Source organism: Numida meleagris, chromosome 1, assembly GCF_002078875.1.
Source record: "Numida meleagris isolate 19003 breed g44 Domestic line chromosome 1, NumMel1.0, whole genome shotgun sequence".
Taxonomy (NCBI): domain Eukaryota; kingdom Metazoa; phylum Chordata; class Aves; order Galliformes; family Numididae; genus Numida; species Numida meleagris.
The window spans coordinates 12,312,297-12,335,913 of NC_034409.1; the positions used below are offsets into that span (position 1 = coordinate 12,312,297).

Sequence of the window (23,617 nt, forward strand, 5' to 3'; positions counted from 1 at the left end):
GCGGTGAGCATTCTCAGTGCCTTCCCTCCCTCCCCAGGGTCATTATTTTTCTCCTCGCATCATAACTCCATCCCTCCTTTCCTCTCTTGAAAGTAAATTATTCACACTATCAATTATTTTATCTACCAGTCCAATACGGAACCACTTCTAAAAGGCTGGCTGCTCTCGGCAGAGGATGCAGTGCACCCCTCACTTTCTTAGAGCCGTCTCTGAAAAAAATATACAGTTCAGAGAATAAGAAGTTTTTCAGTTCTGCACTAAACTAAGTCACTAAGTTATAGCAACAGAAACCACTTCCTCCAAACAAATCTAGAGACCATGATGCCATAAAGAGATCACTTGCCTTGGAAAATGTTGCTTGTTGCCTGTATTCAGGCTTCCAAAAACAAATTAAAGCCAAAAAGATCCGTTGTGAACAAACAGCAGCTAAAACGTTAAGTACTCGTGCTTGTCAGAAAAAGCATCCTCCCGTGCTACAGAATGTTCTCTATCAGGCTTCTGGGAGAGTAAATAATGACTCCATTGACATCACCACTGTCATCATTTCTTTCAGCAACTTGCACAAATATTTCATCCCGTTACTATAATATTGTTCTCAGAGATTTATTAGCACAGTGGCGTAACACTGGTGGGACACCACGGCAATCCAAGTGAATATGGTTATTATTTCCATATTTTGGCAAGGAAGATACAGCGGGAGTTTCTCAGCAGCTATCGTGGGCAACAGAAAGGCTTCACCAACAGTAAGTGTGTAATAAAAATCATTTCTACAGATTTTTCACAATTCATCTTTCAAATAAGAATGGGGAAAAAGAAGCATACCAGAACTGATACACCTGAAAGCATTACAACGATGAACTTCAAGCCCGATGGTGCAGCAGCAATCAAGACCCCAACCAGAAGATGCATGCAATGTGCTGAACCATAAGAACACAATTCAAGAAAAGAAAAACCCCAAAATCTCAAATGTAAGTGAATCTGAATATCTAAAGTTGAGCCAGAGACTAAGATACTAGTGGAAACTAGCAGAGAACGCAGCTGGACAAGAAATGGCATATTAACAGTTAATCTTCACCTATTCAACTCATCTTGGAAGCCCAATGTAGAAGCCCTAACCAAAGCAAGTTCAGCCTATGTAAATGCTGTAATTTATCTTTCCTTTGAAAGAAACTTTGCTGGAGCAAATGTTTCGACTTTTTTGGTTTTTAATGTAAATGTAATAGCATCAACATCTGGTTTAAGGTCACTGGAGAACAGGAAAGGATATACTGGAAATAAAAACAGATTCTTGCACTGCCTCGCACTTTCTAAGTGCCTACTGTCGGCCCATGCCAGCTCCAAGCTAGACCTAATGTCTTATCCTATCCAGAACGGCAATTTTTTGTCTTTTTCACGAGGGAGCCAAGCCAGCGCTCCCAGCCCTGCAGCACCGCTCAGCAGCGTCCAGCCAGCGACCTGCAGAACACGAGGAGCCCTGGGAGCAGCTACAGGAGCTGCCGCAGGTCAGCGTGCCTCAACGCAAAGGGCACGCTCTCTGACGTGCCATGACTTGGCCCGTGAAATTAACGGCCCAATCAATGAGACCGCTTTTAATTCTCCATAAATATGTTTTTCGTAAACATGCGGTCTTCTCCATAGCAACGACAGAAACTCAGTTCTGCTCGCAGATCTCCAGGCCATCACCAGACACCCTCACTTCCCTAATAGGTAAGAAAACCTCAGGCCTCTGGCAGCTTCTGCCTGACGCCATAGCTAATTCCACACCCCCTTTTTTGACAGCACCGAGGGCGGTCGGGCAGCCGCCGCCTTCCCGCGCCCTCGCCGCACGTTCCCACGGGGCCGACGCGCGCCCCCCGGCCCCGAGCAGCGCGGGGCCGCGGGGGGGGGAGAGGGGCGGGGCGGCCGCGGCGTCGGGCCCGGCACCGCGACCGCTTCCCGCTGCGCACGGCGCTGCCCGCGCCTCGCTCCCTCCCCTCCCCGGCCCGCAGCCGCCCCCGGCGCGGCGCCCACCTTTCTGCAGCAGCAGCTTCACCTCGCCGTTCTCCTCCCGGCCCGCCGCGCTCAGGGCCCCGCCGCCGCCATCTCCGAGCGCGGGCAGCGCTCCGTGCTTCCTCCTCTCCTTGTCTCGCTTCTCCTTCGGCCTCTTGGGCTTGGCGGCCTCTCCGGCCGGAGCCGGGCGGTGCCGGTGGTGGCGGTGCTGCGCGCAGGACGGGGAGGGAGAGGCGGCGGGCGGCAGCAGCAGGGCGGGCGGCAGCAGCTTCCGGGGCAGCGGCGAAGGGAAGGCGAAGCCGGCCGCGCTGACGGAGGGGCCGGACGGCAGCGCGGCGAAGCCCCACGCCGCGGGGCTACCGTAGCTCGGCACCGCCGCGGGCAGCGCCTGCTGCTTGCTGCTCCCGCCGCCGCCGCCGCCGCCCCCTTCGCCGTTGACGCGCTTGGCGCCCTTCAGGCCCCTCTCGTCGGCTCCCTTCAGCTTCTTGGCGGCTGGCTGCGACCCGCGGGAGGCCTTCGCGTCCGGGCCCGGCCTGGCGCAGAACGGCTCCCGCTCCGGCGACGCCGCGCCACGACCAGAGCTCGGCGGCTCCGCCATTTTGCGCTCCTGCTTCTATTTACTCTCGGCTCGCCTCAACCGACAGAACCGGGAGGGACGGGGGGCGCCCCCGCCTCGCCCAATCGGCGGAGGCGGCGCCGGAAAGACGGCGCGATCGACCAATCGCGTGGCGAGGGGAGGGCGGGCTCTGAGGGGATTGGGGGCGGCGTGCTCGGCTGAGTGCGTAGCTGGGGAGTGGGGGCTGCGGGCGCTGCAGTTCGGGGGTGGGCGGTGCTCGGCGGGGCGGGACCCGGTTCCAGCCCAGCCCGGCGGCTGTGGCACAGAGCGCCCCGAGCGGGGCAGGGCGGCGGCGGAGGCTCCGGGCCCGCAGGGTTGCGTCACGGGGAGGCGCTCCTCGGAGCCGCCGCGCTCGGGCGGAGGTGCTGGGACGCGTTAACTGACCGCGCGTACCCCCAGGTTTCCTTGGGAACATTCCTTCCTAACACAGTGGAAAGAACAGGGCAGCTCCCAGAGCAGGCTTCGTCTGTCGGGCTGTTGCCGGATCGGATCGCTTTGTCAAGTTTTGTATTTGCTGCATAAGAGGATAAATAAAAGTCTGGAGATCAGCTTTGGGATTGGTTGGTGCTGTTTTTTTCTGCTTTGCACGTTATTTCCATTTGCACCGCTGCTGATCGCCGTATGATAACCTCGCCGCTGGCACTCTACCGATCTTGGTTATTGCCGAGATTTTTGCGCTTTGCAACCTAAGGTGAATGGAGTTGAGTGCTCGGCTCAAAGCATTGGTTCCCACATCCCGCCAGCTCCGCTATGAGGGCCGTTCTGTTCTGCAGGCGGCTCAGAGCTCGCTGCCATCGGAACCTGTGTTCAGGCCGCGTGGCTGGGCACGGCAGGAAGAAAGCTGTGCCAAACCTGGAGAAACAGCACACGCTCCAGCAGCAGCTGACGGCTGAAATCCAGACATAGCCCTCCCCAGCTGCATGGCCCTCACACCGAAATGTATCACCTGCACGGGTCAGGGAGAACAGCCCCTGCCTGCATTTTAGTACCTCTACAAGTTTAGGTGCCCTGTGGCAGTGTAGCAACTTTGCAGGCTTTAAAACCTGAAGTCCCTGCTGCTACTGACACCACCTCAACGGCGTGTAGAGTTCATTCAATACACTCACACTTTGGATGAGATACAACTGTATGTTCACTCTCTCAGCTTTGGAAACGCTGAGAAACAGAAGAACTTCCCAAGGGCTTCGTTCTTCAGCGGGAGGAAACGCTTGTGCTTTTGGCCAGAGGAAACTGGCGGGGCCCTCGGAGCCTTCCTGCAAAGCACACCCGGCCACGCACAGCGCTCCAGCCACCGCGCAGCGCTGCCGAATTGCCCGGTGGCCCCGAGGCAGCGCACACGGCAGCACGGCTGGCAGACGCTGCTCCGGTCTGCTGAGCTCCGCGGGGCTCTGACGGCTGCGCCGACTGCGGCCGCAGAAATGCTGAGCTCGCCCAGCAGCGCAGCATCGCTTTCCTGCACTGCGAGCTGATGGGGATTGCTGCGACTGATTGCGCTGGGTAGACATGTCGGCGGCTGAAGGCACGCTCCTATTACTGCCGTTAATAAAGACAAATCTTCATACTTCTGAACTTATTACACACGCTGGATGTCTAAAAAGTAATGCACTGAATCATATCACAACGCACTACTGTGAAAACATACAAGATTAAATTGGTGGGGGGAAGGGGTCGTAGCCCAAAACTGTATTTAAAAAGTAACACTGAAATTAGTAAGTGTACAGCAAACTTCAGCGGACAGTTCCAGTATGCTACTAAACTTCACTCAGACTGTTGTTTCCTGTGCTTTCCCAGGTAGCATGTTCTGCTTGTAAATGTACGCCAAGTTTTTATTAGGTCTTTCTTGAGAAATTCCAATGGCGGAGCAAGGTGACATAGTACCCAATTACGTGCAATTGTTGCTTGTTGGAGTGCAGCGTGACTAATGTTTGGAGGTTTGCTGCTGCTACCTCCTACCCATTTGTCAGCAAGGAAAATTAGACGACGCCTGACATTCCAGCGCCGGCTCTGTGTTTACATTCCCCCAGCCCTCCTGCGGCATGGCTGCCAGCCGCCTGCTCTCGTGGGAAATAGGTGTTGTCCTCATCACTTCTTCAGTCCTTGCAGCGTGACAGAACGCTCTGAATTGCCGCACCACCCTTACGGTGAGCATGCATCTCAAAACATTTCAACCAAACGTCAGTGTGTCTGTCTTTGTAAATGCAAGCTATCTTGGGAGTATGTTGTCTTCAACACTACATTCAAAAGGCAGGCCTAACTTCAGTATTACACGCAATATTTCACTACACCTTGGTTATACTGGGAAGGCAAAATCTGTACAAAGCAATGAAAGAGCGCACCTTGCATAAATACCAGCTTGGAATCACAAATTCATTCCAACGTAATGAATAAATACTTTTATAGTAAAATGTTCAACACTGCCCAGTTCTGGACTCCTCGGTTCAAGACAGACAGGGAACTGCTGGAGGGAGTCCAGCGACAAAGATGGCTGGGGTCTGGAGAATCTCCTGTGTGAGGAAAGGCTGGGTGGCCTGGGGCTGTTCAGCCTGGAGGAGAGAAGGCTGGGGGGATCTTATCACTGCTTATAGATATCTACAGGGTGGGAGCTGAGTGGGTGGGGCCAGGCTCTTTTCTGTGGTGCCCAGCAACAGCACAACGGGCACAAACGGGAGCACAGGAAGTTCCATACAAGCATGGGGAAGAACTTCACTGTGAGGGTGACAGGACGCTGGGAGCTGCCCAGAGAGGTTGAGGAGACTCCTTCTCTGGAGAGATTCAAAACCCACGCAGCCGCTTTCCTGCATAACCTGCTGCAGGGAGCATGTTGTAGCAGGGGCTGGACTCGAAGATCTGCAGAAGTCCCTCCCAACCTCTACAACTGTGTGAAAAATGTTGCCCTAAACCCAGACTGTAACAGTGCAGTGCAGCAGTGGCTGCTCCGAGATTTATGAGCTCTGAGAGCCTCTGTGGGAATCACTCATCTGTGTGGCTGCAGCAAGATACAGAACCCACGGCACGGAGACAGCAGGAGCAGGGTTTTTCCAGAAGACTTTACATGCATTGTGGAAACTATATCAAAGTGCTTCTCTCTATCGTTTTGCATGCACTTAGGGACATCTGTGATCATTTTCTAGACCATAAAAAATGAAAGAGGAAAAACCATAACAGTAAAAATGCCAGACATGTTTCAGTTCAGTGTCCAACACACATTAAGGATAAGCTTAGCAGTGTACTAGCCTGCTTACTCCAAATGCATTGTCATTTTAATTAAAATAATAGTGAAGTATCAAAAGCTAATGTAATGGATTATTAATCAAAACATTGGTTTAAATACACTATCTTGTTTCAGCAACTAAGGAAGCTGAACAAGTTAGTGTATGTCCAAATTCATGTTAAATTTTAGGTATGCCCCATAAAACCAAAAGTTGCATGTAAGTGCTGTACACAGACCATTCAAATGGTTCTGGCTTTGTGCTCTTAGCTGCCGACCAAAGTGGTGCAACAGAACCTTGCTGAGCTCTCCAAATAAAAGCACCGCTTTCTGAATTGTTATTTCACCTCTTGACAGCCCCAGCAGCTTGGTTTCCACGCACCCATTTCCTTGCTTTGGCGTCTGTTCAGGTTCTAGTTCAAGCATGGAAATAAGCGTGCCAAGAGTAAACTGAAAACATTTGATAACACTTAGGCATCTTTATACTGTTTTTTGTCTACAAAATAAGCTAAATGCAATTATTGCTGCTATTATTTTTTTCTTACGATTCATTAAAAGCAAATATGTTCACCTTGGGAAATAGAGGGGAAAATTAGCCTTCTTGTGCGTACAGAATGCACTTACAGAGCTTCACACGTCATAACATCGTTTATTTTACAAGACCAGAAAAGCATTGTTTTCTGTAGTCACAGTTTTCAGAGCAACCAGTGCTCTGTCTTTCACAGCATCCCAGTGCTTCACAGTTACCACCCGAACAACTGAACTCGATGAGACAAGCGGGGCTGACTTGGCTCTCGAGTGGCAGCTGCTGACAGCACGCATCTTGTGCAGCAGTTTAAGAGCTTCCACCCCGTGCTGTGCTCTCACGTCCTTCACAACACAACGGGCTGGAAGGAGTGGAAGTTTCCCCGCGGCCTTTCTTCTCAGAAGCAGCTGAGGATCACGTCTCTTTTCTGGCTGCTCAGGGTCAGACATTTGGGGCAGAGCAGCCAGCCGGGGCCAGGAATGCCTTTTATTACAGTGTTCATCTGCCAACACTTCAGAATCCATAAAACCCACAGAAGGGATCTTATGCTGCTGAGAGGACCTGCAATAATCGCATCGTTTAATGTTCTCCCAAACACCGACGTCTTACTGCCTGCCAGCTCCTACAGCTGTGTGATGGCTCGTTCTTTCTCACTTGTACTTAACGTGTGAAATGCCTTAGCTCCTATAGCTCTTTTCTGAAGTATGGAGCAACAGAGCAAACTTGGAAAGTACTGATGTATGCAGCTTCAAATAGTACCTCCCTGCAATTGAAAAGATAATTTGCTTTGATGGTGTCTTCACAGGACCCAAAATAATGTAGACTTTTCAAGGGGTCCCTAGGAACTTCCATTTTAAAAAAAAGTGTAATTAATGACTAAAACATCCATATGCAAAGGGATGTAAGTGAAGCAAAACTCTATTTCCCTGCTTTAGGAATGGGAAAAAGAAGGAAAGAAAAAGGGAACAGAAGTCTTACTCATTTTTTTTTTCAGTGAATATTCACTTAGAAATGAATCTTCTGCAAATGCAGCTGCCTGTCTGTGACTGGAGTTTCAGCTCTGAACGTGACAGAGGGCTCCATATCTGGTCTCCAGGACAGGGAGCTGCCGTGGCCACGTTTCCAGGAACAAATAAGCTCAACTGTATCTGCCTGGCCTTAAAATAGCCGCATAGCTCATCCTTCCTTCCATACCAGCTTCTCTGTTCTACAGGAGCCTAGGGCAGCAGAGCTGTGGGCTTCACAACTGCTTTTGGCTCTAGTTTGTTTTTGACTAACTTGTTTTAAATCATTGCTGTTATAGCGATGGTGAATATATCATAAATCCCATTTTCACCAGATACCCTTCTATCAGCATGTCCTTCAGTCGAGTCATTGGTTGTTTTACTGAGAGTGAAAATACCAAGACTTTTTCAAAGATGAGGAAAATTGATCAATAAAGCTGGATTAGGGCTGTAACTAAAGGGTGAAGGAATATCTTCCTACGGGCTTCCCAAGGCCCTTGTAACTGCAATAAAGATATCAAAACATCACAGCAGACACCTTTCTGTGCGTAAACAAAGTTCTTTGTTCAAGTATAATACAAACATTACAAAAAAATACATATACCTATGTATTCGTAAAGGTACATATACGAGGGTTGCTCTGAAAGTAATTCCTCCTGTTTTATTATGTTGGCCCATAGCGTCAGAGGTGGATGTTGGTAGTATGGCAGTAGAGGTTGAACCTTCCTGGCAATATCCCATCACAAAACATGATGGGATGTTGTATATGTACCTTTTTTGTTGCTGTGTGACAGATGGCAGCAGAGGGGCAGAATGACAGAATGGCATCTGAGATAGAAGTGTGTGTGAAGCAAAGGTGAGGAGTTGAATTCCTCCATGTGGGAAAAATTGCACTCGTTGACATTCATCAACACTTGCTGAACATTTGTGAAGACCAACCAGTGGATGTGAGCACAGCTAGGCAGTGGGTGGTGCATTTCAGCAGTGGTGACAGTGACAGTGGAGCACCTCCACTGGTGCAGACTGCTATGAGCACAGCAAGCAGGCTCTTGCTCATCGATGATGAAAATGCATAGCTAATGGTGGCAACTGTTCAAAAAACAGTGTTTGTAGCTGAGAATTTGCTCTATCAAATAGTGTTACTGTGCTCTTTGTATCCACAGTAGTTTCCATGGAAATAAATAGGAGGCATTACATTCGGAGCAACCTACGCACTTCACATCAAATTCAAAATGAGAATCTTTGCAGCAGCTGCATTCACTGGGAGCTACACGTAACCTCCAGCACTTGTCTGTACTGTGTCATGAACAGAGAAGTAAGAGTGGTTCCAATTACTGCCCTTTTTACAAACGATTCCCAGCAAACCTGTTTTAGTGACAGTGTGATCAAGGCAAACTCTATCTCCATCTAGAGAGGTGGTTTATTTGGTCTCTGATGGCATTAAGCAAAATCAAGTTACATCTGAACAGTTCTATCACGAAGCTAGGGAACACCTTTTCTTTTTATACGTCCCGTGTACCCCAAAGTGAATAAAGTACAACCCAGCAGCTGTCGGCACCGTCAGCAAGCAAAAGGAAACTTTATACTGGAGATGTCTAGACGATAAGAAGCTTTCTATTTTTTTAGTTGCAGAGATTGCACAGAGAAGCTCAGAAATCTGAGTCATTAAAGTGCCTTCTTTATCACCCCTGCCCAGAACTCCCTGGGGTTAGTTCTGTTGTTAGTTCTCCTCTCTCATAAAACTTTGGAAATCTTTTATTGGGCTGAATGGAGGTTACTGGGCTTTCCTAGCTTGGGATGTTAATACTTTATCTCCTCCTTTCGTCGCTGTTTCTGATCTGGAGAAAAAAAGCTATGGTTTTTATCTAAGTAAGTCAAGACACTTTGTGTCTCTTTTTTTTTTTTTTTTTTTTCAAGTGTTGTAATAATTTCTTCTTCTGTGCAGAAGCAATACTCAGTCTGCCCATACTCGGTTGTACAAAGCAGCTGAATAAGGAGGAAGGGGTAACTGCAGCCCAGACCAGGTAGCACTGAGGGGTAGGGTCCCAGCACGGCACAACGTGAAGGCAGTTCATCTTCCACTTCTCACCTCAGCTTCTCTCTCACGCAAACAACAAATAGCTACATGGAAAGTCATACAATGAAGAGCTTTCTGCCTGCTCCCATCTTATCAGGGCAGCAGCTCTTCAGGCCAGTGGCCACAGTGACTCTGGGAAGCAGCTTGTTCAGACTAACTGCTGCAGGGAGGGCACATTTGCTGTGAGAGTCCTTGGATTTTCTCCAGTGTATTGATGTAACTGGATTATTGTGCCTGAAGTTTCTAGACCATGCAAGTCCAAAAGTCCTCACACAAGTGAGGGCTAGGGGGAAGATACTGCGCTTACATCTCATTAGAACATATTTACATGAAATAAGGTCACCCAAATTGTTTAAATGTACGTCCTAGGTGGCTTTGGGATCCAGTCACGAGGGAATGAATGATGTTAAAGCAAGTCTAACGCAGAATGATCACACCTAGATCCTGAACACAGGCAATAACCCGACTTCTCCCCACCTGCTGACGTCACATCGCAGTGGCAGCGTGTGCTGAGACGCACGGTGCCGCCCTGCTTGGAGGCAGGAATGCTGCACGCACCACGGGCAGCCCTGGCCTGCTGTGAGTGCTGGGGCAGGAGCCAGCACAGCTGCTGGGCTCCCGGCAGATCCAGCGTCTGCAGGGTGGGGGCCAGAAAGCAGCCAGACCATCTCTCATGCAGAAAATGGAGCTTTGTCACAGGAAGAAGAGATGCTGGGAAGGGCTTGCTTGATACATGAGCACCACGGAGGTAAAAATTGGCCCCAGCTCGCCCACTGAAGATCATAACTGAGGTTTGTGGCGAGCTGACGTGAAGCCATGCAGAACGCTGTTCTCTGGGGTTACTGCTACGTGTGTTCTGGTCTCTAGCAGAGGGAGGATGTGTTTCATTGCTTTAAATACTGAGGTAGGCACAGCAACACGACGAGTTGTTCTGCAAGAACTCCTGTGGGTTCCATAAGCAGAGAGAGATGGTGCTCCAGAGCTGTCCCGCTTCCACAAGTGGAGCAGAGGAGCCTTGAGATAGATCATAAAGCATGGAGGTTTGCAGCAATGCTTCACACAGTCTGGGTGCTGCTGACAAGCCCAGGAGGAGAACCGCTTCTCAGCAGAGTTCCCTGAGGGAGGCAAAGCCTGCCACGAGCCCACCTACCAGGCAGAGCTCGAGAAGAACCCCGTGGTTGGTGTGACCAAGGGAAGGCCGGCGGTGCTTGAGCTCCAAAAAAGGCCTCGTTCCTTCATTTTTTTTCAATTAGAAAAGTAAAAACAAACCACGTTTTGTGCACCAAGGGAGCCCAAGCGGGGTTCAGTTCTCCTAAACTGAACAGGAGAAATAAATGAGTGAGGGGTTAAACGCAGGGCCAGCTTGGACACCACACAATATCCACAATGTAAAGGCCTCATTTACCTATAGTTCTGTGGGTAGATTAAAAAGAAAAAAAAAAAGGATCCACCACTTCTGTGTTCTTTCCAGCCTCTCTAAACATGTATTTATTTGCTGTCTAAGGACACAGAAGGGGAAAGAGCCAGCCAGCAGCACAGCTCAGAACTGTTAGCTGTTGCACTAGTCTCAGTACAATAATGGTTAATTTACATGATCAAAATAACTACTTGTATTGCTTCCTTCTTATCAGTGCAGTGCACATTTGCAGGCTTATGGATAAATATATATTCATTGCATGATAATGACCTCTAATTGCTACTGCTCAGGTGTCACTTTAAGGTCCGAAAATCTAAACTGTGCCAACCACTGCTTCTGAGCTCGTCCCTGGTCTCCCCACCTCCCTGGGACGTCCCAAAGCACCGTCCTTGCTGGCTGCCACCACGTTTCTCTCCCGCTTGGGCAGCGATCTTTCCAGGACCTGTTCAGGCACAGATATGCCCGTCCCCACGTGTGGATTTTGTAAAAACTCAAACCCCAGCAATTTGTTTAACAGCAGACACTTCCCTGTGCTGCGCCCCTGCCGCCCAACCACACCTCCCCCGCCCTCCGAGGAGCTCAGCGAGCTGGGAACCTGCTCAACAAGTTCATTTGGGCCTTCCATCACCCGCAGGCACCAGCAGCTCTCTCCCTGTACCCATTGCTGCTCAGCCATCACCACCTCTCTCCTGAGCCACCACCAGCTCCCATTCCTCCTGCAACATCTGCCTCTCACTCTGCACCAGGCAGAGACTGGGACGCGTTACCTACACGTTTTGGACGAGGTTCTCCCAGCAGGCAACCCCACTTCCACAGTGCTCACGATTCGCTCTGCACCCACCTCAGGACCCGGCCTATGAGTCACAGTCTAATTAACCTGTGATAAAATCACGGTGCACGTGCTTCCCCAAAAGCACCCCGGTGGTGTGGGCTGTTCACACCAACAGGAAACGTGACCCCGTGTTCCTTAGTGAAGCTCACAGTGATGGCTATTGCAGTTTCTGAATTGTATTGTGTGAAATACTGAACTATTTTATGTCTAATTCCCAGCCTTTAACTGGTGGGTTCAGTAGTATTCAGATATCACAGTAACACACAGAATTGGTTCTACCAGCCTCAACCTTTCCTCACTTAACGGTTTTCAGGGCATGGAAGACAGACATTTAATAGGGGTGAAATCCCAAAAAGAAGCAGGCTGGGCAGTGCTGGTAACGCACCATGTAACTGATATCACCCGGTTGTGCTCAGCGCAGAGCATGCTCAGCAAGCCACTAAACTATTTCAGAGATGCAGCAAGGCAGAGATCAGCAAGAAAAAAGGAACAGCAAGAGAGAAAGAGCTGATAAAAAAATTAAATAACTGCAGCAGAAGACTTAAATTTGGATTAACAAAGTTGACTTTTTCCTTTTGCCATTAGGCTGGAGATAGAACAAGTGCTGGCAGGGACAGATGTGCAGCACAGCTCTCCTGCTGGCCCATGGCACATCCAGCACACTGAGCCGCTCGGGGCAGCCCTTGGTGCTCCATGTGCTAACCACAGCATGCTCTTGGAACAGTGCAGCTCTTCACTTGACTGGACAGCCCAGTCCTCTGCGGGATCTCAGCAGTAATCTGCATAGAATCATCTGAGTTGGAAGGGACCTTTAAAGGCCATCCAGCCCAACCTCCCTGCAATGAGCAGGAACACCTACAGCTGGATCAAGTGCTCAGAGCCTCATCCAGCCTGACCTTGAGTATCTCCAAGGATGGCCATCCACCACCTCTCTGGGCGACCTGTTCCAGTGCCTCACCACCCTTACTGTAATACTGACAGGCCGCTCTCAGTTCTCCTCAGAGCCTTCTCTTCTCCATGCAGAACAGCCCCAGCTCTCAGGCTGTCCTCAGAGGGGAGGTGTTCCATACCTCAGATCATTTTTGCACCCTTCCTCTGAGTGCACTCCAACAGGTCCATCCAGAGGACTGTATCTCTGTTGCTCAAAGTGGGAAGTGTCGGAAATGTCCACCTCCCTGGCTGCAATCTCCAGCACAGCACTGACCGCTGCCCTTACCAGAGTCCCAGAGCTCAAACATTGACCTGTGCGCTTGGCTGCAGCTGAACAGTTCACTGAGCTCCCTGTGGCTGCCTACGTGCCCAAGTTACTCACGCAACTGCTTGCAAGATTTAAGCCAAAATGCAAAAGCTGATTTCTTGACTTGGCATTACCACAGTAAGTACTTCATAGGGATGCACGACAATGCAGTGGTCTGTGGAGGAGAGATACACAGCTATGTAACAGCAGCTTGGCAGATCAAGACCTGTTCCCAGCTAAGCCTCCAGGGACACCAGCCCTCCAGGGGTTCCCATTGCTGGATGGGAGCACCAGGCCAATGAAGCTTTCTTCACTCACTGTCGGCCTCAAGAGAGCCCTGAGCTTTGCCACGCAGCCCTTGGGGCAATGGAAGTTCAGCATTTGGTACAGAGCCGGATGGTGACTGGGGACAGCACAGCACTGCCTCAGGGTATGTGGGGTTTTCTAGCTTTAGTGATGGCCCAATGCTCAAATGCACATTTTGATCAAGTGCTTGCACTGAAAAGGTCAGAAAAAGCCACATCAAAAGAGCTTGGCAGCCACTGGCTGCTGCTGAAGACTGTTTCTATCACTGTGCAGGCCTCATGCCACGGAACAGGCCCAGGACACGCTGAGGGTTCAGGAGGGCACTGCACGGGCCTGCCCAAGCCGCACTGTGCCCTAATTTCACAGGCTCCTTGCCCAGCTTTCAGCCCACACAGCAAAGCCTTCCCTGGAGTCATTTCCACCCTCAGGTGGTGTCTGGAGAGCAGTGACACTGCGTGAAAAGCCCTTTGCCTGCAACATCCCATTACAGCACACCTAGGGCAGGAGCACTGAATCCCATGCAGCTTTAAAGGCTTTTAGACTGAATTACAACTCTGCTTAAAAAAGCAGGACCCAGGCAATGCTCAGCATGCGACTTTCAGAATACTTACACTGCCGTGTGAACCCTATGATGGAGGGAAATGACTTCTACATGGCTCATTAGAAAGCTTCAGCTCACGCTTCATCTATTTAGACCACTGTAAAATGGTTTGCACTTCTACAAGTTCCATTCTTGGGTAGTAAACCCCCTTGCTTTTGAGCTTGTATACACCAGCATCATCCACATTACTCTTCATTCCAGTCCGAGATACCTGGGTTAATGCCGTTCTCCAGTTTCACATGCATCAGGAGAGCTAATCGCTGCAATGAACACGTGTACACATTCACATGATCTTAGCATGCTGCTGACACCAAAGATTACAATAAACATTTGAGAGAGCCATGGCTTCTGCACACATATCTTGATGGATACAGCCCCAGCAGAGCCTCAGAGACCTTCAGCGCCTGTGTAGGTGTGTGTACATAATGCTTGAGCTTTTTGCCTCTCAAAACATTTAGTATTTGTTCTCATTTTCACCTCCATGCTCCCTTCTTGACTCTGCCTCCTGAGATTTCATTTTGGACTATAGCCAGCCTGGCTTCTTTCTCAGACTCCTTGGTACAAGTTTCTAAATCACTGTGGCTTCAGATGCCTCCTCACTCCCCTGAAAACCATTATTCCTTTTTCTGAATTCTCATCCAGAGCAGGGCATGCAGGGCCACAGCCAGGCAGCTTCTGGATATCTCCAAGGAGGAGATGTACTACTGTTCAGCCCCCCCACACAGCACAGCAGTGCTGCCCGGTGTTCAGATGGCACCACCTGGCTTTCAATTTGTGCCCACTGCCTCTCGTCGGTGGTGTCCAGTGCCAGGACAAGAGCCTGGCTCCGTCCCCTTTGCACCCTCCCTTCAGGTATTTAGGGACACGGATGAGGTCCCTGAGCCTCCTCTTCTCCAGGCTGTGCAGGCCCGGCTTCCTCAGCCTGTCCTCACAGAGGTGCCCAGTCCATGGGCATCACCTCAGTGGCCCTTCGTTGGACCATCACCCAATGAAAATGACTGACAAGGCCACTGAGACACTCCATTCTAGCAGCAGACTATAAATATCCTCCCTTGCTGCAAAACCCCTGGTTTCTACACATCCACCTGACCTTTCTGGCCCTGCTGCATTATGCTGCTTCAGGGCAGAGCCAGTACTCTTGACTACAGCTCAAACAAGTGTTTTCCTGGATATACATGATGTCACATGGGAACTGAGAGCAGACAGGCACCAAAATGAAGTTAAATCAGCCCTTGGTCATGTCCTGACAATGTGTTCAAACCAAAGAGAATTGCTCTGAGAAAGTGATGCAGCTCTCTGCCTGCTGGGAACGACTGCCTGGAGCACAGTAACACTTGTATACAAAGCATCAGTACGCTGCTTCAGGGCAGTACGACCAAGGACTAAAAGCAACTACTGCAGCAGCACGGAGTTAGGGGGCCTGCTCGTGGTATTGCCTTTCTTCTGCATCCATTCTTATAGAAGCCTGCCTCTCAAGAAACCCAAGCCCAGCTGTCAATACGTAGAAGGCCAGAGGTGATCTTTTCAGACTTTTCATTGTTTTTCACAGGTGCAAATGAGAAACTTATTTAAGGAAAATGACATGCAAATGCAGCAGGCTTTCCTAACAGATAGTAAGAAATGTTACTGGGCTGAGCAACAGTACTGGCCCTTTGTCACACTGACAGAGTCAACTGCACGCCTGATTCATGTTGGAGTTTTAAGGCTGAGAATGAAGAGTGCTTTTGGGAGGTGGTGGGGAAACAACCGGCACAGGAGCTACACTATGGGAAAGAACGTTTCAGGCTGATTTCAATACACGTGGTGAAATTATTTGGTCGAGTCCAGATCCAGAGATAACTTTTGCAAATGGTAACGTAATATTCTAAGTCTCTCAGATTCAGTTTCAATTAAACCACAGCAAAGAAAGGTCTGGCTTTTTCTAAGTTTTTGACTCGCTTTTTTTGCTGTTGTTGTTGTTAGGCTGGGTAACGTTTCAAAGTTCTGCTGCGGAACCACCTGGCATGCAGCACCCAGTGCTGCGCTCATTTCTGTACCACCCACAGATGCAGTGACACGGGCAGGCTTGGCCTTGCACTTAAAGCTGTCAGTTTTCCTGAAATGAAATTGGGGAAAATATTAAATTCAGATGAATGTAAGCATGCAACCGTGAGTTGTAAAACAGATCTGCCAAAGACTGCAAAAATCAATAAAAAAAAATCAATACAGGATGATTTCAGTTTCATATTGCTAAAGCAAAGGTGAGGACTTACTAGGACAAACTCAGTCTGGAATACAATAAAACTCATGCAAATCTAAGGGGTAAAAATATGAGCCTTGATGGTCTGTATGTAGTACACATGATTTCTGTCAGCCATTGCTCTGAGTGAGAGTCTAATGTGAGAAGTGGATTATCCACAATCTGTACAGTTTTATATATTCCCGGTAGAGAGAAATGGAAATGATCCCAAAAGCATACACCTAACATATATTTGGAAGTTTTCCTAGGGAGCAGCTGCTTCAAGAAGCCAGTGCTTTGGACTGCCCAGAGGTAGCGACAGCCCATCAAGGAACTGCAGGAGGTCCGTGAGACTGTGGGAGGTGAAGCTCACCTTCCCTGCAAGGAGCTTAACAGGGCTCAGGCCACCTTCATCCTGCTGGCTGCAGGACACCCCAGCTGTCTGAGCCACTACAAAGCGGGCAGCCACTGGCACAGGTCAGCCCAAATGGCATCTGTGAGAGATTTTTTGTTAAACGAGTAACTGCAAAATCATACCTAGGGGGAGCTAAGGTTCAGTATTCATAGCATATTCAGTTCTTTGAAAGCGCACTCAGGCAGGCAGGCTGTGGTGTGTACCAAACACACGGTGATTTCTCCGCAGTCCAAAACAGTTACTGCAGGTTATGTTCTTGTGGAAATGGTTTTCAGGGCTGCTACCTGGGTGTTGGTTCTCCTTCAGCAGAGAGACTCTGAAGGTGCAAACAGGCGATTCGACCCAATGTTTCCATGGCTAAAGTTCAGATTAACAGACAGTTCCCCTACCTAAAATAAACACTTTTCCTCTAAACATGCCTGGCATTACTGCTAGACACAGCTTTAAGTCATTAATAGAGATGAAGTCCCAAGGGTCACTATTTAATATTCACATACAAAAGCTATAAGCTAAGCCAGGCTGCCATCCTTCCATCTGTTTTAGCTTGCTTCTGAATACAGTTGTTTTCTTAAAAGTAAAAACACCCATACTGCAATTTTTACTTTCTTTAATTTAAAGATTCTATTACAGAAAAGTTTAAGTAAGGAATCCTTATAAGGATTAACTCTCGACATAATATACTGCCAAGATACAGTGTAGCTGCAAGGGCTCTACTTGAACCTTCATATAAGTTGCTTTCTTACATACAGAGTCTCTGAACAACAAAAATGGTACTTACCCTTGAGAGAGAAGACAGTGGTATTTAACAGTCCTTTTACCAGTGTGTCCTGGTTTTCCCAAAATTAGAAACACGCCACATTCAAATTGTAAAACTATTCTACAGAAAGTTGATAGAGATGAATTTTCTATAGATTGCAACTGATGAAACATTAAAATGAAAACTAAGGAGTGTTGAAGACGTAGAATGGTTTCTCTTTTACTGGCAGGTCAAATATACTAGAAACATACAAATATTTTCAATCATCTAATTCCAGATGAACTCAAAACACTGAAGTAACGTACACAGGCTAAGAGAATTCAATATTGTTCCAAGGCACTTACTGAATCTCTGTGACTAGATGAAAACCAGAACAAATTAGGTCTGACAATTAAACAGTATATAATATAAAAATAACCTTTTGCTTACAATTTACAAAATGTATTACAATCTTTATCTCTGCTAACCTGCAATTCTGGCTGTGTGTGTCCAGCAATTTTGTAAAAAAAAAAAAAAAAAAAAACAACAAACCCCAGAAACTATTTTCTAAAACTTCAGGGCAAATAATTTACAAATAAGGTACACAAAAATTTAGATCATGCAGAGATTTCTTACATCTTCTGTTAATATTTTACGATTGCAACTTTATCAAATTATATACTTACTTGCCCTGTACATATACAAAATAATGCATACACGGTAATCAAACGTTAGCAAAAAGTAGTCCATAAACACAATCTGTCAGAAGTATTACTATATTAACATATGTCTACAAGCAGCGTGTAACAGGGTTAAAAGACATTAAGGCAATAATACTTGAAGTTACAAAATAAATCATATGTAATACTTTCTCCTAAGTGTAATAAGGCAGGTAGATGGCCCCAGCAAAAAATTAAGTTGTAATACTGGAATCCACTGTTGTGAACCACGTTTAAGGTTTTGCGTGGGATGTACTGTAAAGGTGTACCATTTGGTAGCTAGATCTACACTGCTCTGTGTTAGTTGCCCCCCAGAAAAGTGGAATACTATTTTTCTAGTTCAGTGGCACTTGAGTTTTCCAGTATAATTTATTGATAGTATGTCCATAAGATCTTGGATCATGTCCATTCTGAAGGTGGCTCTCTCGGTCCTCTGGGCTTTCCACAGCGGTTACCAAAACCTAAAGAAACACACGTGTTTAATACTGCTGTGCACTCAGACAACACAACCTCACAAATGCTGGCAGCAGTCAGAAGGACCGCTGTAAGATGTGCTCCAGCTCCTATGTAACAGCTCTATTCTCAGGGCTAAAAAGACTGCTTTGTGGTATTAGGAACACTAAAGGCACTAAGGCCACGGAAAATGCAATCATATTGAAATTGCCCATGTTTGTATGTCACTACTTAAACTTCATTTGGAAGGTACGTTTCAGTACATACAGTATTCCAGCCTGTGTTATTATTTACTGATATTCTTCCTCCTGTGTACCAAAGCAGTTTTTCCAAATGTTATTTCTGAAAGTTTTTAATGCTCTACGGAGGTTATATCCTATTTGACTAATTCTGTACTTCATTGAAAAAATTTAAGAAGTGATCAGTACCCAAGAATGCCTATATTTCTCATTCTGGGTAAAACTGTCCGTGATGCTGATGACACAGGGCTGGCTCATTTGGTTGGGTTTTGCACCTTGGTGAATTGGAGGAAGGTAGCAGCAGCTATCCAAACCGGTATTGTTAACAAAGTTTGCTGTTTCAAATATCAAGTGGTTAGTTTTGAATGAATTGTAATTACCAATATCTGTTATTTCTGCAGGAAATCCTGACATTTGACCTCTTGGATCACTGGAACCAGAAAAAGAAATCTGAGGTAAAACATCCGTTGGTGATTTGTTGCTTATTTCAGGACGACCTGGAAAACAAAGACACACTCCTTGAAAGCGGCACTCAAAAATAGCACGAAGTGCTGCCTGGATAACAACAGCTCAGTCCAGAACATTAAGTGCATCAAATACTGTTTACAAAAATAAAGACTAAATGGCACATTTTTCTCATTCCTTAAAAACACACTTCAAAGTTGTTCACAATGCAGATACTCAGCAATTCCAGTGACGTGTCCCTGCCTACCAAATTCAAAATTTCCTTTTAAGGAAGCTTGAAAGGATATTTAAAATCCCCAGAGGTCACGACGTACCATTTAGTACCTCAATACAAATTCATCTGCTCACGTTGTTTCTAAATTGAAGGTGCTTAAGAACACATTAAGAAACTATGCATTGCATTATTCATATAACCACCTATTAGCAAATCTGTTATATTTCTGAAAACTATTTCACTTTTTAAAATTAGCTCTACCAATCATGTTAGCTCTACCATTAACACGTAAGCTCAAATGACTGTAATAGCCCATTCAAGCACGCACAGAAGGTGCGTAGCAGGTCAGGTAAGATCACAGCCGAAGCCATTTGTTTGATCAGGTTGCTGCACTGTTGAACAACAGCTGTGGACTGCTCTCCGTACTGAAACCTTTGCAAAAGATGAAAAACGCAATGCTTTGCTAATTATGCAGCGTATACATTTATACCCGCTACTGCTGCAGCTTAGTAAACATGAAATAAATTTACAAGCTTTCACAATTACTACTGCAATAACACAGGAAGGTTCTGATTTAGCTGAAAAAAATATTTTTAACAAAGATGAAAATTCAGTAATTTTGGTCTCAATTATTTTAGCATACCAAAAGCATATTAATTTTTAAATGTGACTTATAATATTTTCTAAGAAAGCAGCTTTTAAATTTTAGGAACAGATAGCACTTGCAGAAATGCCAGCGTTTTGAAAATATGCCTAAAATACTTGGTGAGCCAAGTCAAGGCCTAACCATTTTTTTTTTGGTAGGAAACAAGTATTTTGAACTAAGAGATTCATTTGTTGTGGGACTACCATCGTTTTTAGAGATGTGCCAAGGAAACTAAAGCACTGTGGGCTGGAAATAGGTTTTGAAGCAATCACTACCTTTCCTTTCCCAAAGCTAGATCACGGAATATTTGAATTTCCAGAAGAAAAATTGTTATTTTCCGATCTTCTAATAAAAAATACACCCAACACATTTTATCAGTTCAAGTGCTTAAGTTACTTGACCTGTCTTCACTTACAGGGTTACTAGACAAACTGGTAAGTGGAACAAGCATTATTTTTCATATTGAAAAAAACAACAATGAAAACGGCCACAACCTTTTCCATCACTTACCAGGTAGTACAGGTGAAGTTGTTTTCAAACCCTGTTAATGAGAAATATTTAAAAGTGTTCTATTAAATGTTTTTCAGTAGTTTGAAGACATAAGAAGTTTAAGATGAAAATATACTGAAAGAATACAAAACACCTGAGAGAATATCTACTGTTTCCTGCATTTAGGAGTTGCTATAACATGAACAAAATGTTACGGTAGCTAATAAACACTTGACTATCAGGACTTCACTTGGAATTTCATAAAAAATTCAAATGATCATGTTACAGACTATTTCCAACCTTGAATAGTTTCTCTCTCAAGCTAAATCTAAAGTTCCTGGAAAATTCACATTATCTTTCTGGCAATCTTTTAAATAGTGTGCAAAGGTGGCTGTAAAGTGTTTTGGAGGGAGGTATAGAAGGCGGCAGAAATGGTGAAATTTAAAAATCACATAAATTCTTTACAAGTGTTTACACTTAATGACTTTGAGCAATTAGTAGACTGATGTGAAAATTGAAATTCGGTTGTTAGAAAAGGGATGGCTTAAAAATAAATATGGATACAATGAAAAAATCTTCAGGCAGTGAAGCTGGCTGTCCACAGAGCACATGAGCTCTCTGTCTTTAGATGTTTTCAGGCCTCAACTGGATAAAGCCCTGGTCTGACACATACTTTGTGCAGGAAGTCCAATTAGAGACAGCAATTCCTTTCCGGCTTAACTTATGGTACGATTGATTAAGGGCAGGAGCAAGCTCTGTAAAAGCAGTTTATTTACATTCTAGAAGGTGCAATTTAAGGCATATTAAGGATGACATTGCTGGACTTTGAAAAACAGTTTTCTTGAAAACTCACTCTTCACACATCAGTTCAGCAGCTAAGGCAGGGCAAGGATCAGCTGGCTGCAGATGCCCAACAACTAAGTTTTTTGTAAGTATTTATTTTGCTTTTCATTGTAGCTCCAAATCAAACTAAAGATGAATGATCAGTACAGACTCGTCTCCTTTGCTTACCGTAGAGACTGTTTGCTCAGGGAGATGCTGATCACGCAATACGCCCCACTCAGACTGTGCAATCGTTATTGACTTCGGTAAGGGTGTGCCTAGGAAAAATTAAATGAAAATCTTCATACTTGAACTCTCTGCATGATGAGACATTAGAACACAGCATTAGAAATGCGTCCAAAGCTTGTACAATATGAAACTTTCTTCATGAACAGTTTTCAAGTTCCGGGAAGACTCAACAGCAGAAACCAAACAGAGAACTGCATTTTCTACTTACACTTTGTTTCTTTAGGGGTTCCAAAGCAGTAGAAGAATTTTTCAATAGCGTTTTTAAAAGTTTCTCAATAACAGATCTGACAAAGACACAGTAAGCAGAAAAAAAAGCCCACACAAGAAAGGGCCCCATAATCAGCTTTTGCTGAAATAATGAAAAAATGCAATCAAAACTGAAGTACTTTTAGTGGCTTCAGGCCTGAAGAGATATATATTTCCTATGTTATTACAGAAGCCCTAAAATTATGTACTTCCCTGCCACAGTGTATGGAAAGGATCCCTTTAACTCAGCCAGCTACGCCTACCATATGTTGTTAACACTTACCGCCCTGATATTTTTATGCTGAAAATACCTGCATTACCTTCTTCAGACAAGTTTCTGGAAGTTCCACACAGTGATAACAGACCAAAACCTCAGTAAATAACTACTCCACACCAAGCTTTTCATGTTTTTCTTCTTGGTTGTTTTTAAGATACCAAACATCGCTTTAATTTCTGACTTAATTTTCATTTATCTTTTTAATTCACTGCAGCTGCTAGCTTGATGAGTGAAATGCAAAGATATCAGCATTTTGTAAGTACCAGTTTTCTCTTGCAGCTTCAGGCAAACAGTGATCTGCATTTAGCGTAACAGGACTTGTTCACCAGAGGCAGTGCATTATGGAATGTCATTATCTTTTGTTCCTCCCTCTCCACCTTCTTTCTTTGCCCAGAAAAGGAGAATCAGATTAGCTGTCCTGTGTTTTCTTGTCTCCTATCTGGGAACAGTAGCAGCGCCACCTAAAATATCGAGGGAATTCTCCAAATGGAAAAGCTACCTTATTTTCATACAGTTCAGATTGAAAACCAGCTCCACTAAAATCAATGCTGACATCTCCAGCATACTTAACTACCACACAATAATACGCTTGGTCTGAAGTTGAGAAGTAATTTGACTGTATTCAAGTGCTTGTGGAAGTTATCAAGAAAGCTCAAAATAAGCAACTAAATATGCTAGATTTCATTCCATTTTACAATCTGCTCTAACACCTCAAAACTAACCAAAAAGCAGCATGATCTAAATACAGCACCGAAAGGCATTTCACATTTTCTCCAGAAGTATCACAGAGCATGAAAAACTCACTTGGTTCACTCGCTAATACAAATGATTCCGGTGTTCTTTCTGGGAGTGGGGGAGAAGAGTCTTCACTATTATCAGCATCTAAATCAAATACGACATTTAAACAAGTTAAAAAACACATTTTTGAAGTCAATCTTTTGATATGAGAGATTACCCTAAGCTAAACTGAGAAGTGCTCAATGATACAGTTCCATATGATACCAAAAGGAATGGATTGACCCCCAAAAACATGGAACAAACTAAAAATTTATAAAACAAAATTATGCCATTCCTGCGAATTCAGCAGCATACCAGCAGCACAAAGGCTGTACTGTTATTTCAGAGTAATTGTGATATGCAGTTACACAGAAAAAGATGTCGAGTGACATTTCTCCCATTCTTTATCATACTTCTGACATCTTATATTTTGTATTAGCATGTTCTTAGAGCACCTACATGAAGAGATATGCGCAGAAGTAACAATGTTCAAACAAAATAAATAGTGACTGCCTTGGCCAATAAGGAAAAAAGTCAGTACTACCACAGTAACTTAATTTTGGAAGGCCTGCATGCTTTGAGAAGGACTGCTTGGTTAAATGTTAAAGAAACTATGACAAAAGTTTTCTACCTTTGCTCTACAGAACAATTCTAATGTGTCCCAGGGTTAAGAACTACAAGTATGTTCACATGCTCGTATTATTTTGTGTGCATAAATAACCGTTACGGAACCTATAAAAACAGATCATTTTTTAAGTTGGAAATAGTTCACTTTAGTCACCATACGTGACCTTTGGTGAAGTATTTTCAGTTCAGCTGGCTGCATTATGCATCATCAA

At 45.7% G+C, this 23,617-nt stretch overlaps 2 protein-coding genes across 4 annotated transcripts in view; both read right to left on the bottom strand.

The window, feature by feature from the left end:
- Positions 1-2,736, bottom strand: part of RSBN1L (round spermatid basic protein 1 like) — a 47,449-nt gene extending 44,713 nt beyond the window's left edge. For 2 of the 3 annotated variants that reach the window (XM_021384494.1, XM_021384492.1), the window contains exon 1: positions 2,011-2,736. In XM_021384494.1, the coding sequence (XP_021240169.1) occupies positions 2,011-2,587 (577 nt within the window). In that variant the 5' untranslated portion in view covers positions 2,588-2,736. The remainder of the gene's footprint in view (positions 1-2,010) is intronic. The other variant, XM_021384493.1, reaches the window with a different exon arrangement.
- PTPN12 (protein tyrosine phosphatase, non-receptor type 12) overlaps positions 17,037-23,617 on the bottom strand; it is a 41,951-nt gene continuing 35,370 nt past the window's right edge. Inside the window, exons 13-17 of the mRNA XM_021384503.1 lie at positions 22,806-22,883; positions 21,419-21,507; positions 20,429-20,459; positions 18,974-19,090; positions 17,037-18,362 (exon numbers count right to left, since the gene is read on the bottom strand). Of these exons, the coding sequence (XP_021240178.1) occupies positions 18,301-18,362; positions 18,974-19,090; positions 20,429-20,459; positions 21,419-21,507; positions 22,806-22,883 (377 nt within the window). The 3' untranslated portion in view covers positions 17,037-18,300. The remainder of the gene's footprint in view (positions 18,363-18,973; positions 19,091-20,428; positions 20,460-21,418; positions 21,508-22,805; positions 22,884-23,617) is intronic.